At 36.6% G+C, this 14,158-nt stretch overlaps 1 protein-coding gene across 1 annotated transcript in view; it reads left to right on the forward strand.

The window, feature by feature from the left end:
- The window catches only part of sema6bb (sema domain, transmembrane domain (TM), and cytoplasmic domain, (semaphorin) 6Bb), a 115,737-nt gene that overhangs the window by 50,477 nt on the left and 51,102 nt on the right, over positions 1–14,158 (forward strand). Inside the window, exons 4-5 of the mRNA XM_077606688.1 lie at positions 12,746–12,873; positions 13,638–13,752. Coding sequence (XP_077462814.1) covers positions 12,765–12,873; positions 13,638–13,752 — 224 coding nt within the window. The 5' untranslated portion in view covers positions 12,746–12,764. The remainder of the gene's footprint in view (positions 1–12,745; positions 12,874–13,637; positions 13,753–14,158) is intronic.

The raw sequence follows: 14,158 nt of genomic DNA on the forward strand, positions 1-14,158 counted from the left end.
TTCTGGGTGTCCTTTCCTTTCTGCCTGTAATTAGCTGGGAAAAGCTCCAGCACCCCCTGGTGAGAATTACGGGTTCAGAAAAAGGATGAATGTATGTATATCCGGTATCAAAAATGGAGTATTTATTGTTTCTTAGCGTTGACGTTGATATAGAGTGGAAAATCTGTGTGTGTGTATGTTTGTTTTGATGGCTTGATCCCATCAACACACACACACACACACGCAGACGCGTACATCTCTTTGTTCGCGGCGAACGTGATTGACACCAAAGCGGCGTGTGTCTGTCTTGTGTGACATTCAAAAGAGATGAGGGTGAAAAATAAGGCGGCTCAGGAAAAAAGGGATACGGACGGGCGCAATGGCGCTCATTTATGAGGTGGTGGTCGCCGGCGATAATGATTGGGGGCGTCAAGGTGAGCGGACATTTCAAAAGATTGACGGATGACTCATGCAAATCTCCATCTCGCCGCTTGCCTTCACTTTTTCTCCCGGGCGGCTTTTTAAAATTGCATCGCTGTGTTGTTTACGAGCGGGCGGAGCTCTCGGCCCGCCGTTATTATCTTTCCTGCGAGATTGGCCGACGCAGCTGCGGGACGCGCCATTGTGCGTTTCTTTGCGTTTTCGTGTTCCCAAAAATATCTACGCTACGATATTTTGGATAGTGAGGTGGCGGCATAAAATCGGATCCTGAGGCGACTTGCAGGTGTGGATTAAAAAAATAAAAAAACGTGTTGGAATTTGATAACTGCGGGCTCACTGATTGGTCGGATTTAGCATATAAATATGGAAAGGAATTTATTTTTGATTGGTTGTTGTCATTACTAGAGTCAATTACCAGTAAGAGCAGTGACTTTAGATTCTGTTCTTGTATTACCGTATTGTCCCGAATATAAGACGACCCCCTCTTTTTGCTAGACTCCATTTTGAAAGAAGACTTTTTGAACACCAAATTCAATTTTATACACCAAATAATGACAGTAATTCTGACACAAATGATTATAACAACTATCACATCCTAATATCTAAACATTTAAATATCGAAACAAAATTTTCTTGATATTAGCACATTCCTTGTATTAACATATTGGCCCGAATATAAGACGACCCCCTCTTTTTAAAGACTCAATTTCGAAAGAATTCTTTTGGAACACCAAATTCAATTTTTATACACAAAATAATGACAGTAAATCTGACACAAATGATTATAACAACTATCACATCCTAATATCTGAACATTTAAATATCGAAACAAAATTTTCTTGATATTAGCACTGTTCTTGTATCATAATTGGCCCGAATATAAGACGACCCCCTCTTTTTAATAGACGCATTTTGAAAGAAGACTTTTTGAACACCACATTCAATTTTTATACACAAAATAACGACAATAAATCTGACACAAAGAATTATAACAATATATTCGTGAGAAAAATCATATTATTTGGCCTCATTCAAATCATGCTAAAACTCTCTATTACATCCTAATACCATAACATTTTAAATATGTAAACTAAATCTACTTGGTATTAGCACTGTTCTTGTATTACCGCATTAGCCCGAATATAAGACGACCCCCTTTTTTAAAGACTCAGTTTTGAAAAAAAGACTTTTTGAACTCCAATTTCAATTTTTATACACAAAATAATGACAGTAAATCTGACACAATTGATTATAACAACTATCACATCCTAAATATGAACATCTAAATATGTAAACTAAATCTACTTGTTATTAGCACTGTTCTTGTATTACCGTATTGACCCAAATATAAGACGACCCCCTCTTTTTAAAAGACTCAATTTTGAAAACAGACTTTTGGAACACCAATTTCAATTTTTATACACAAAATAATGACAGTAAATCTGAGACAAATGATTATAACAACTATCATATACTAATATCTGAACATCTAAATATGTAAACTAAATCTACTTGATATTAGCACTGTTCTTGTATTATTGTATTGACCCGAATATAAGACGACCCCCTCTTTTTGCTAGACTCCATTTTGAAAGAAGACTTTTGGAACACCAATTTCAATTTTTATACACAAAATAATGACAGTAAATCTGAGACAAATGATTTTAACAATATAGTCGGGAGAAAAATAATGTTATTTTGCCTCATTCAAATGATGCTAAAACTGTCTATCATATCTTAATATCTGAACATCTAAACAAAATTTTCCTGATATTAGCAGTTCTTCCATTATCATATTGGCCCGAATATAAGACGACCCCCTCTTTTTGCTAGACTCAATTTTGAAAAAAGACTTTTGGAACACCAATTTCATTTTTTAGACACAAAATAATGACCCTAAATCTGACACAAATGTTTATAACAATATACTCAGGAGAAAAATCCTGTTATTTTTCCTCCACACAACGTCCGTCCCCCTTGACCGACAGGCTAACCTCGCGACCCTTTTTGACAGGCACTTCTTCCATTCCATTAAACCCGTCACTCCTAATTCACAAGCAAAAAAGACAAAAAACAGACAGTCCGTTCTTGGATTGAATTACTCCTGCGCTATTTCGGCGCGATAACTCGTGTCCTCAGGGAAATGCTAGCCAAACAACATCAAGAGTGGCTCTGTCTTCCAGCACTATTGTCATGATATTAGCTCTGTTCTTGTATGACCGTATTGGCCCGAATATAAGACGAAAAATCATGTTATTTTACCTCATTCAAATCATGCTAAAACTGTCTATCACATCTTCATATCTGAACATTTTAAATATCTAAACAAAATTTTCTTGATATTAGCAGTTCTTCTATTATCGTATTGACCCGAATATAAGACGACCCTCTCTTTTTGCTAGACTCCATTTTGAAAGAAGACTTTTTTAACACCAAATTCAACTTTTATACACAAAATAATGACCCTAAATCTGACACAAATGTTTATAACAATATACTTGGGAGAAAAATCATGTTATTTTGCCTCATACAAATCATGCTAAAACTGCCTATCACATCCTAGTATCTGAACATTTAAATATCTAAGCTAAATCTACTTGATATTAGCACTGTTCTTGTAGTTCCATATTGGCCCGAATATAAGACGACCCCCTCTTTTTGCTAGACTCCATTTTGAAAGAAGACTTTTGAACACCAAATTCAATTTTTATACACAAAATAATGTCAGTAAATCTGACACAATTGATTATAACAACTATCACATCCTAAATATGAACATCTAAATATGTAAACTAAATCTACTTGTTATTAGCACTGTTCTTGTATTACCATATTGGCCCGAATATAAGACGATCCCCTGTTTTAAATACTTTTTGAACACCAAATTCAATGTTTATACACAAAATAATGACAGTAAATTGGACACAAATCATTTTAACAATATCCTTGGGAGAAAAATCATGTTATTTTGCCTCATTCAAATCATGCTAAAACTCTCTATCTCATCCTAATATCTGAACATCTAAATATCTAAACTAAATTAACTAGATACTAGCACTGTTCTTGTATTACCATATTGGCCCGAATATAAGACGACCCCCTTTTTTATAGACCCAGTTTTGAAAAAACGACTTTTTGAACACCAAATTAAACTTTTATTCACAAAAAATGACAATACATCTGACACAATTGTTCATAACAATATACCTGTGAGAAACATCATGTTATTTTGCCTTATTCAAATCATGATAAAACTCTATCACATCCTAATATCTGAACATTTAAATATCTAAACTAAATTTACTTGGTATTAGCACAGTTCTTGTATTATTCATAACAACGTCGCATATCATCACCACTTGTATTTTTGGAGTCATTGACGCGAACCAAACTCGCCGTGATAGATGGCGTCGCTTTTAGCTTTTAGCTTCTCGTACATCTCCTAGCATGTTATCTTATCCTGTCCAATTCGCCGTTTCTGGGTCCCCACCCCCTTATGCCGTTTTGAAGAGTGATTTATGGCCTCGGCCCCCGACCCCTGCCCCGTTAATGACGGTCGTAAACCAGTCGAGAAGTCGAAGGTCAGCCCTATCTCCGCCGCCATCGCGATGTCGCCCAATGTTTCGCCCCCCCCCCCCCCTCCCCCGTCTGGCGCTTTGGCGCTTGGACCGGAGCCAACGCCAGATGAATGAATCATCATATGAAAGTCATGTGGAGGGTAGGCAAATAAAAGGGAGGATAAAAAAAAATCCCTGATCTCAGCGCTTCGACTTAACTCCCCCTGAAACGCAGAGCGCTAATTAACACGGAGTTTCGGACAGAACATCTTTGTTCCGCTCCCAGGGGGAGGGGCCTACGGAGGCTTTTGTCCCTCGGCGCCTCGCAAGCCGTAATTTGGAGGCCCGTCAAGGTTAATGACGGCGCCGCCACGTTGATTCGCCCACAGGGCCGTTCATCAACGCTTACCTATTGCGGGTGTTACATAACTCCAATAACCCATTTTTTAATAGGACACGGACGATTGTCTCGTCTCGAAGATTAACAGCGCAGGTGCGTGTACCGGAGTTTCAGGGCGAGGTACATTTACAATCCCACGATCATGGGTTTTAACACGCTTATTAAATTATAAAAAGAGTACCATATTTTCTTGCATATTAGCTGCCTCTGTGTATAAGCGGAACCCTTAAAATGGCCTTAAAATGGTTGAATTTTACAATTTCCCTCGTATAAGCCGCCGTCTGATTCATAATTTTCACCTCCATATTCATGGTTTTAATAGGGAGTCACAGGATCACAGGTTTTAGCACACCCATTAAATGATAAAAAGAGTACAATATTTTCTCGCACATTAGCGTATAAGCGGTACCCTTAGAATTGCCTTAAAATGGTTGAATTTTACAGTTTCCTTCGTATAAGCCGCCCCTGATTCATAATTTTCACCCCCATATTCATGGTTTTAATAGGGAGTCCCACAATCACAGGTTTTAAAACGCTCATTAAATTAGAAAAATAGTGTCCACGTATAAGCCGTACCCTTAAAATGGTTTTAAAATGGTTGAATTTGAGAATTTCCCTCGTATAAGCCGCCCTCTGATTCATAATTTTCACCTCCATATTCATGGTTTTAATAGGGAGTCCCAGGATCACAGGTTTTAGCACACTCATTAAATGATAGAGTATATTTTCTCGCATATTAGCGTATAAGCGGTAGCCTTAGAATTGCCTTAAAATTGTTGAATTTTCCAATTTCCCTCGTATAAGTCGCCCCCTGATTCATAATTTTCACCTCCATATTTATGGTTTTAATAGGGAGTCCCACAATCACGGGTTTTAACACGCTCATTAAATTAGAAAGAGTCTCTGCGTATAAGCCGTACCCTTAAAATTGCCTTTAAATTGTTGAAATTTACAATTTCCCTCATATAAGCCGCCCCCGATTCATAATTTTCACCTTCGTATTCATGGTTTTAATAGGGAGTCCCACGATCACAGGTTTTAGCACACTCATTAAATGATACAAAGAGTACCATATTTTCTCGTGTATTAGCCGCCTCCACGTATAAGCCGCACCTTTAAAATTGCCTTTAAATGGTTGAATTTTACAATTTCCCTCATATAAGCCGCCCCCTGATTCATAATTTTCACCTCCATATTTATGGTTTTAATAGGGAGTCCCACGATCACAGGTTTTAGCACACTCATTAAATGATACAAAGAGTACCATATTTTCTCGCGTATTAGCCGCTTCCGCGTATAAGCCTCACCCTTAAAATGGTTGAATTTGACAATTTCTCTCGTATAAGACGCCCCCTGATTCATAATTTTCACCTCCATATTCATGGTTTTAATAGGGAGTACAAATGTATTACTTTAAAGGGGAAAATCTGAAGAAAAATCACCGCCTGTGCTATTTCTGAGATAATGTATAAATTGATTGCGGGATTGGACATTCCGAAAGGGTGTTGCCTGCACGGAGACAAATTCAAAAAGGAAGTCATGTGAGCAGTACAACCAGGAAGTGTGTCCGTAGCGGTTTAGTTTGTCATCCCTAAGTAAGATAGCGGTGCCCTGAGCGAGCAATGGCAGACACAAGTACGCTTTTTTTTCACATTTTATGCAAAATACAGTTTATTTTTTCCTTGAATTTCATTCATAGACATTAAAAATGAATTTTGTGCATGTCAAGTCTAATTTATGCGCGCATAAGCCGTACCCTCGATTCAGTCATCATTTTTTTGAGTGACAAATACGGCGCATATGCGAGAAAATACAGTAACTGTTTTTTTGTTGTTGTTTTTTTATTCTTGATGGGAACATATGAGTAATCTTTCGGCATAAAAAGTATCACAACAATTTTGAAATATCATCAGCTCAAGTCGTAGCAAAGACGGGCAATTCCAGTTTTTGTAAACCCCCGCGTATCTTTTTAATGTCACCCCTCGAGAACAAACGGGTCACTGAAAATTATGCGTTTTTCCCCCGTTGCGTACTCGCCAAATATGTTCCACGCCACGCCGTTGATCCGCGGCGCCGCCTGGGAACGCCGACGGACCGAACACGAAAGGTCACCACGTCGTCATTTTTCATCTTCCGGGCACTCCCTCGCCGCGACGTTGTCGGGGCTCCGACGTTTCACCGCCGTGAAAGTATGGCGTAAACCGACCCTGCTCGCCGCCGCCGCCGCCGTCTCACGCTTAAGGAGATATAAATCACGCCGACACGCGTGTCCGGAGGAGGCCTTTGTTTATCATTTCGGACTCGGGAAGGAGATTAAAAGCGGCGTACTGCAATTTAGCTTCATGTGAGAACCCGGGATAATCAAAATGGCGGCAGTAGATGCCTTGGGACGTCCGGGAGATAAGCGGACGTGACTGATGGCGACCGGGGGCAAAGGTCATGGGATTTGGAGAAGGTTTTTTTGATGAGCGAGGCAATATCCACATGGGAAAACGGACTGTCATTTGGCTTTGGAGTTGAGGAACAAATGTTCCAATTGTTTAGCAATCGGGGAGGGAAATGAAAACATGTTTTTGTGAAACTACCGTATTTTCTCGCATATTAGCCTCATCCGCGTATAAGCCGCACCCTTAAAATGGCCTTAAAATGGTTGAATTTTTACAATTTCTCTCGTATAAGAGGCTGCTTTAATGTCAACTTGATTTCACGTGGGCCGGACCATTTTAGATATAATATTTACATTTTTTTTAAGAAATGGATTAAAAGAACTGGATTAAAAGCCCTGAATATTCAGTTTTTTATAGATCTAAAACAATGTTTATTGTAGCTTTTTTTAAATATATTTTTAGATTTTACAAAATGATTTTTGAACTAAAAACAGAAAAAATGGATTAAAAAAATTACAATTATTGATTTAAAAGTGGGAAAATCAGGAAATATAATATACATCTATAATCTTTATTTTAATTTGATCCTAAAACAGAAAGTTGCCACTCATGATTTACTTTCCCGGGCCGCACAAAATGATGCGGCGGGCCAGATTTGGCCCCCGGGCCGCCACTTTGACACATGTGCATTAAATGATACAGAGTACCATATTTTCTCGCATATTAGCCGCCTCCTCCTTAAAGTGAGTGAATTTTTTTCCCCGTTTTATGCAAGATACGGTTTATTTTTTTCTCGAATTTCATTCATAGACGTTAAAAATGAATTTTGTGCATGTAATTTATGCGCGTATAAGCCGTACCCTCGATTCAGTCATCATTTTTTTGAGTGACAAATACAGCATATATGCGAGAAAATACGTTTTATGCTAGATATGGTTTATTTTTTTCTTGAATTTCATTCATAGACATCAAAATAAGTTTTGTATATTTTTGGGAGGCATTTTTGGGTCACTTCCTGTTGTTTTTTTGGTTCAAATACCAAGACTACTACTTCTAGATTCTGTGTCGCAGTGGATTTTGGGGGTATTTAGTTTACACTTTCGGGCATTTCTGAGTCACTTCCTGCTAACATGTTGGTGTAAAATATTTTTATAAAGTAAATAGTTTATTTAGTGATCGAAACTGATGACGTTTTTTCAGTGGAATTATAATCATGCAATATTTTGGAATGAAACTCACTCGTCAAAATACAAATATATTTCCAATTACAGCGGATATTCTAGCATTTTCTTTTTTAATAACAACCAGTTGTTTGTAACAAATGATTTCCTTTTTATAAAGTAATGACGGAAAGAAAATAAGCTCTGCATTCCATTTCTTTCCACTTAAGTAAACGCTGAATATTTCAGTTGGAACAGGAATGACGCTTTTCAAACTCAATTCCCTTGTTTTGTTTTTTTACGAGGCCAACTGCGGGAGCTCATCAAGCAGGGAAACAAATGACTAATTTCACATTAAAATGAAAAGTTATGTTCCGACACCCCCTCCTGCTATTGTTGCTCAAACAATGAGTGAAAAACAACAAGTGAAAAACACTTCCCACTGGAAACTTTTGCTCATTTTGGCTCCTTGGACGCATTCTCAAAAGTCAAACAACAAACCACGCCCGCCATTTGACGTCATGGTTGTGTGCTCTACATATTTGAATTACCATATTTAAAAAAAAACAATACTTTCAATGAAAAAAATTAAGAAATGTAATATACAATAAAAAAAATGCCATAATGCCATTTGAAAAATTCTAAACTATATTAAAAGAATATAGAAAATTCAAACAAAAGCCTTTTAAAAGCACCTAAAAAGCTAAAAAATAAAACAAAAATCTAAATAAAAAATTAATAACAAAATTTAAAATGCCTGTTTAAAAAAAAAAATAGACTACTAAAAAAATACAAACTACTTCTTTTTAATTATATACACAAACAAACACATTTTAAAATGCCATTAAAAAATAATAAAGACTACTAAAAAAAGGACTAACTACTTTTGATCAATTATCCACACAAACAAACACATTTTAAAATGCCTGTTTAGAAAAAATAAAAATAAAGACTACTAAAAAAAGTACTAACTACTTTTAAAAAAAAATTATCCACACAAACAAACAAACAAATTTTAAAATGCCTGTTTGAAAAAAAATAAAGACTACTAAAAAAAGTACTAACTACTTTTTATTAATTATCCACACAAACAAACAAATTTTTAAATGCCTGTTTAAAAAAAATAAAAAATAAAGACTGCTAAAAAAGCACTAACCACTTTTTATTAATTATTCACACCAACAAACTAATTTAAAAATGCCTGTTTTAAAAATAAAAATAAAGACTCCTAAAAAAAAAGTACTAACTACTTTTTATTAATTATCCACACAAACAAACCAACAAAAATTTAAAATGCCTGTTTTAAAAACATAAAAAAATAAAGACTACTAAAAAAAGTACAAACTACTTCTTATTAATTATCCACTCAAACGAACAAATTTTAAAATGCCTGTTTAAAAAAAATAAAAATAAAGACTACTAAAAAAAGTACTAACTACTTTTTATTAATTATCCACACAAACAAACCAACAAAAATTTAAAATGCCTGTTTTAAAAACATAAAAAAATAAAGACTACTAAAAAAAGTACAAACTACTTCTTATTAATTATCCACTCAAACGAACAAATTTTAAAATGCCTGTTTAAAAAAAATAAAAATAAAGACTACTAAAAAAAGTACTAACTACTTTTTAAAAAAATTATCCACACAAACAAACAAACGAATTTCAATTTCTTTTATCATTTTGCGTTTTTTTTCATTTAAGGATTTCCTCATTTTAAGCTATATTTTTCCCACACTTAACATATTTTATGTCCTCATGCATTCCAATATTTTACGTATATTTGTCCATGTTCCTTATCTGAATTGGACACCTAAGAGTAAAAAAAAAAAAAAAAAAAAAACTCACCACTACAATCCACAACAGGATTTTGTACTTAACAAACCCAAATCCCTCGAGTAGACTTTACGTGCCCCCCATTAATGATAACAAACATCTCCAACCGCGTCCAATCTGCACCACGTAGCCCCCTCAACAGCGCTAACAAAAAACAACCCACGTAAGAACCGCTGAATCACACATTAGATAAGAAAAAAAACCCTTTCCAGAGTTTTTAGCAACATATTTCCCGAGATTGATTGAGTGATTGTGGTGGAGCGCCGAGAAAATCCAGATGGCGAGTGACGATAGCGGAGGGAAAGATCGGCCGGCTAATGAAATTGGACTTGTAAAGTCAGCAACACGCTCGGCTCGCCATCCGACGGGGATTTAACGCGGCAATTTGTCCGACTCCTGGCAAAGTCACTGAGGAAACATTGAGCGGTCGCCGCAATAATAAAGTTAGATTGCACAGGAATCCAATGGCTCGGGCCATCCACAATTTCTAGCGTCCTTAAGCTAACGTTTTTCTTCAAGGTGATTCCGTAAAAGGCCGGAAAAAATACATTAGAAATATTCTTCAATATTCCACCATGTTTTTTTTTTATAGCAAATTAGCTAACGTTTGGCGTTGGCTCATTTCACTTTCTTCTGTCGTCATCATTTTTAGTGTACAGTGGTACCTCGACATACGAGTGCCCCGACATACGAGTAATTTGAGATACGAGTAAAATTTTGAGCCAATATTTATCTTGAGATAGGAGTAACATTTTGATTTATTGTCTCTCTGGTCGCAACTCCCTCGTGTAATGTCTCTATGAGCACTGGGCGGAGCCTTGCATTTTTTCAGTGTTTGTTTTCCATTAGTCCACAGGTGTCAAAGTGGCGGCCCGGGGGCCAAATCTGGCCCGTCGCATCATTTTGTGCGGCCCGAGAAAGTAAATCATGAGTTTCTATTTTAGGATCAAATTCAAATGTTGATAGATGTACATTACATTTCCAGATTTTCCCCTTTTTAAAATCAAGCATTGAATTTTTTTAATCCAATTTTTTTCTTTGTGTTTTTAGTACAAAAAGCATTTTGTAAAATCTAAAAATAAATATATACAAATATTTTCTTTTTTCCACTTTAATATTGAACATAATTAAAAAAAAAAATTCCATTTGAAATGAAAGATGATTAAAAGAAATTTTCCATTACAAAGAAATAAAGGCTCAAATAAACATTGTTTTAGATCTATAAAAACGGACTATTTAGGGCTTTTAATCCATTTAAAAAATATATAAATATTACATCTAAAATGGTCCGGCCCACATGAAATGGCGTTGATGTTAATGCGAGTTTGATACCCTTGCATTAGTCAGTGCGAATGGCGCAGCTTGTTCGCTAATACGAGAGGAGTATATACTATTACTTCTTGTTGGCAAGTGGTCGTGCGTTATCCTATTGTGAGGACATTTGTGTGCATCATTTTGGGAATATTTTGAAGCCAATACAAAAGCAAACAACCCTTAATAGCTTGCATCTGAAAGTCAGGGTGGAGGCGGAGCCAATAGAGCCAAGAAAGGTATCAACATTTCAAACAAAATTAGCATTAAGGTTAGATTCAACTCATTTTTGAGTGTGTCTGCATCGTAATCCAACTTCATTTAATTTTTTTTGTGTTATGTTACGGGTGGGTTGCCATGCAAAAAGTGGGTTATTTCCATGAAGCATTTTTTAACCCGAATAAAACTATAAACCTTAGCCTTTGTCACTTAACCTAAGCTCAAATGTTTTATGAATTTCTATACGACGGCCATCTTGAGACTTTTGACACTCTCTTTTTAACTGAAGCGATTATAAATAAAATCCAAGACGCCAAGTCCACACTGTAAAGTTGATTTGCCGTTCCCGGGTCAAGGTTGAGACCCCATCCACATCCATTAACACTTTTCTATTATTGATTTTTATCCCCTGAGCAGCGCTAGTATATCTATGAGAAGAAAAAAAAACAGCAGCTGACTAAAAGGATCACGAGTGTGAAAAACAATTATGGTGCATCGACACATTTCTGTACCATTTCATCATTTTCTCGCATATTAGCCTCATCCGTGTATAAGCCGCACCCTTAAAATGGCCTTAAAATCATTGAATTTCACAATTTCTCTCGTATAAGACACCCCCTGATTCCGAATTTTTCCATAGAAAGAAGTTGAAATTGTTGAAATATGTTGCTTTATAAGCCTGGCGGGCCACTAGGTCACAAAGTACAAATTCTCCAATCACGTGACGTCTAAGTCATCCTTGAATTGGAACGAGTTGGTCATTCTTAAACGTCCTGATTGGTTTGAATTGGAATAAACGTCCCGTCATTCGCTGCCACCTTTCCAACTTCCATTGAATGGGACGGCCGTCGGTGGTGCCGAAACGAAGCCCGTCTGGCAATCGGGACTTGACTTGCCTCACTTCTGTTATTTTTTATTTCCATTTTAGGTCACTTACGGAAAATTTGGGGTCATTTCCCATTGATTTTTGAAGGAATTTCCAGGATGTTTGTCAGTTCCTGCTGATTTTCGGACTTTCTATTGGGTTTTTTGGGGTATTTTAAGGTTCCTTATAATCATTGGCTGCCATCGAAGGCGCCATCTCGCAGAGGATGAACGCATTTAATTCTGCATGTCTAGTTTTAATCAGCTAAAAAAAATGCCCGTCCGGCAAAACAACCTCTGAGCGGGCCACTTTGGGCCCGCGGGCCGCACCTTTGACACCACTGCTCTAAAGCAAATACATATCCAAAATTCATGAATTCCATCACTGGCGGTTGAAAACAATCATTCACTATCATCCCACCCGTTTCAAATGGATTGGACGTGTACCGCCGTCACTGGCCACGCCCCCTTTTTTTCTTGACTGTTTTATTTGAGCAAAATTCCGCCAACTTGATTGAGTTCACGTTTGTGTTTGCCCTTGTACTACATTTGGCAAACACTCACTGTATTATTTTTCTCCCCGGAACAGGTTTGGCCTTTGTGTTGCCATGGCAACGGCGGCCCCTCCCACCCTCCTCCTGCTCGTCTGGCTGCTGCGATTGGCCGGCTCGACGTTCCCCGAGGAGCCCGGCCCTTTAAATTTCATCCCCACTCAAGGTATGGATGGATTTTAAAGATAAGGGTAGAAAACACATTTTAAGTGAAGAATAAAAAAAAAACTGACTATAAACAAGTTTTTGCAGGCTGTTAAAATGATATAATGGCATTTTTACTCAATTCTGATCCTCTATTTTTTAAAGTGGAAAGATTTCAAGTGGCGTCCTTTTGATTTTTTTCTGAGAAAAAAAGATTTTAAATAAGAATTAAAAAGAAAAAAAAAACGGACTATAAACACGTTGTTAAAATTAAATTGGTTAATATTAAAAATACATTTTTAAACCCCATTTTTACTTAATTCCGATCGTCTACTTTTTAAAGCGTAAAGATTTCAAGTTGCGTCCTTTGATTTTCTCCGAAAAAAAAAAACTGATTTTAAGTGAAGAATAAAAAATAAAAAAAATTTGCAGGCTATTAAAATTATATAATGGCAGCCAATGGGTTAATACAAAAAATACATTTTTAAACCCCATTTTTACTCAATTCCGATCATCTATTTTTTAAAGCGGAAAGATTTCAAGTTGCGCCCGTTTGATTTTCTCCGATAAAAAAGTTTGGACGCCTCTGCACGAGTAATAAACTCATTTGAAATGATTGGACGCCACACGATTGGACACCCATCTTCATCAACAAGAGTGAAAGATTGATAATAGCAATAAAAAGGACTCCGGTGTCCTTTAATGGGATTTGGCTGAAGGTGAATTTGTCAAGACTGAATGCCAGATTGCAATCAGTAATTGAGCGTATCTTCCGCCTCATAATAGTGTCAAGACGCTATCCGGTCTTCGTGGGCCGACCGCACCACACGTGGCAGAGACAAGAACCTCTGCATATCCAGAGGGTCATCCAAGTCAACCGGACCCTCTACATCGGCGCCAGGTACGAATTCAATTCATTTTTTTTTAACCATTATGAAATTAAAATCGAAATATGACCGACAATATTCAACAAAAACGACCAAATGAAACCTTTTAAAAATGATCCAAGTGTCCTTATTCGTATGAAACAAGCAAAAATGATAAAAAGATTTATGAATGTATTAAAATGAATGACAAGCATGAAAAAATAGTGTAATGTTAGCACATAAACACACATTAAAAAAAACTAATTAATTTCAAAACAATTTAGCATTAAATAGAATTTGCAATCTCACTCATGGCTGGACAACAGGCCCCGCCTCTTCATTTTATTCGCGCCACTAGTTTTTAATAAAGAATAAAGTTGCTTTAACCACGCTCGAAAAACTAAAGAAAACAAAACAGTTGTTTTTGGAAGACAGCCAATA

The sequence above is a fragment of the Stigmatopora argus genome, chromosome 8 (genome assembly GCF_051989625.1).
Source record: "Stigmatopora argus isolate UIUO_Sarg chromosome 8, RoL_Sarg_1.0, whole genome shotgun sequence".
NCBI classification, from domain to species: domain Eukaryota; kingdom Metazoa; phylum Chordata; class Actinopteri; order Syngnathiformes; family Syngnathidae; genus Stigmatopora; species Stigmatopora argus.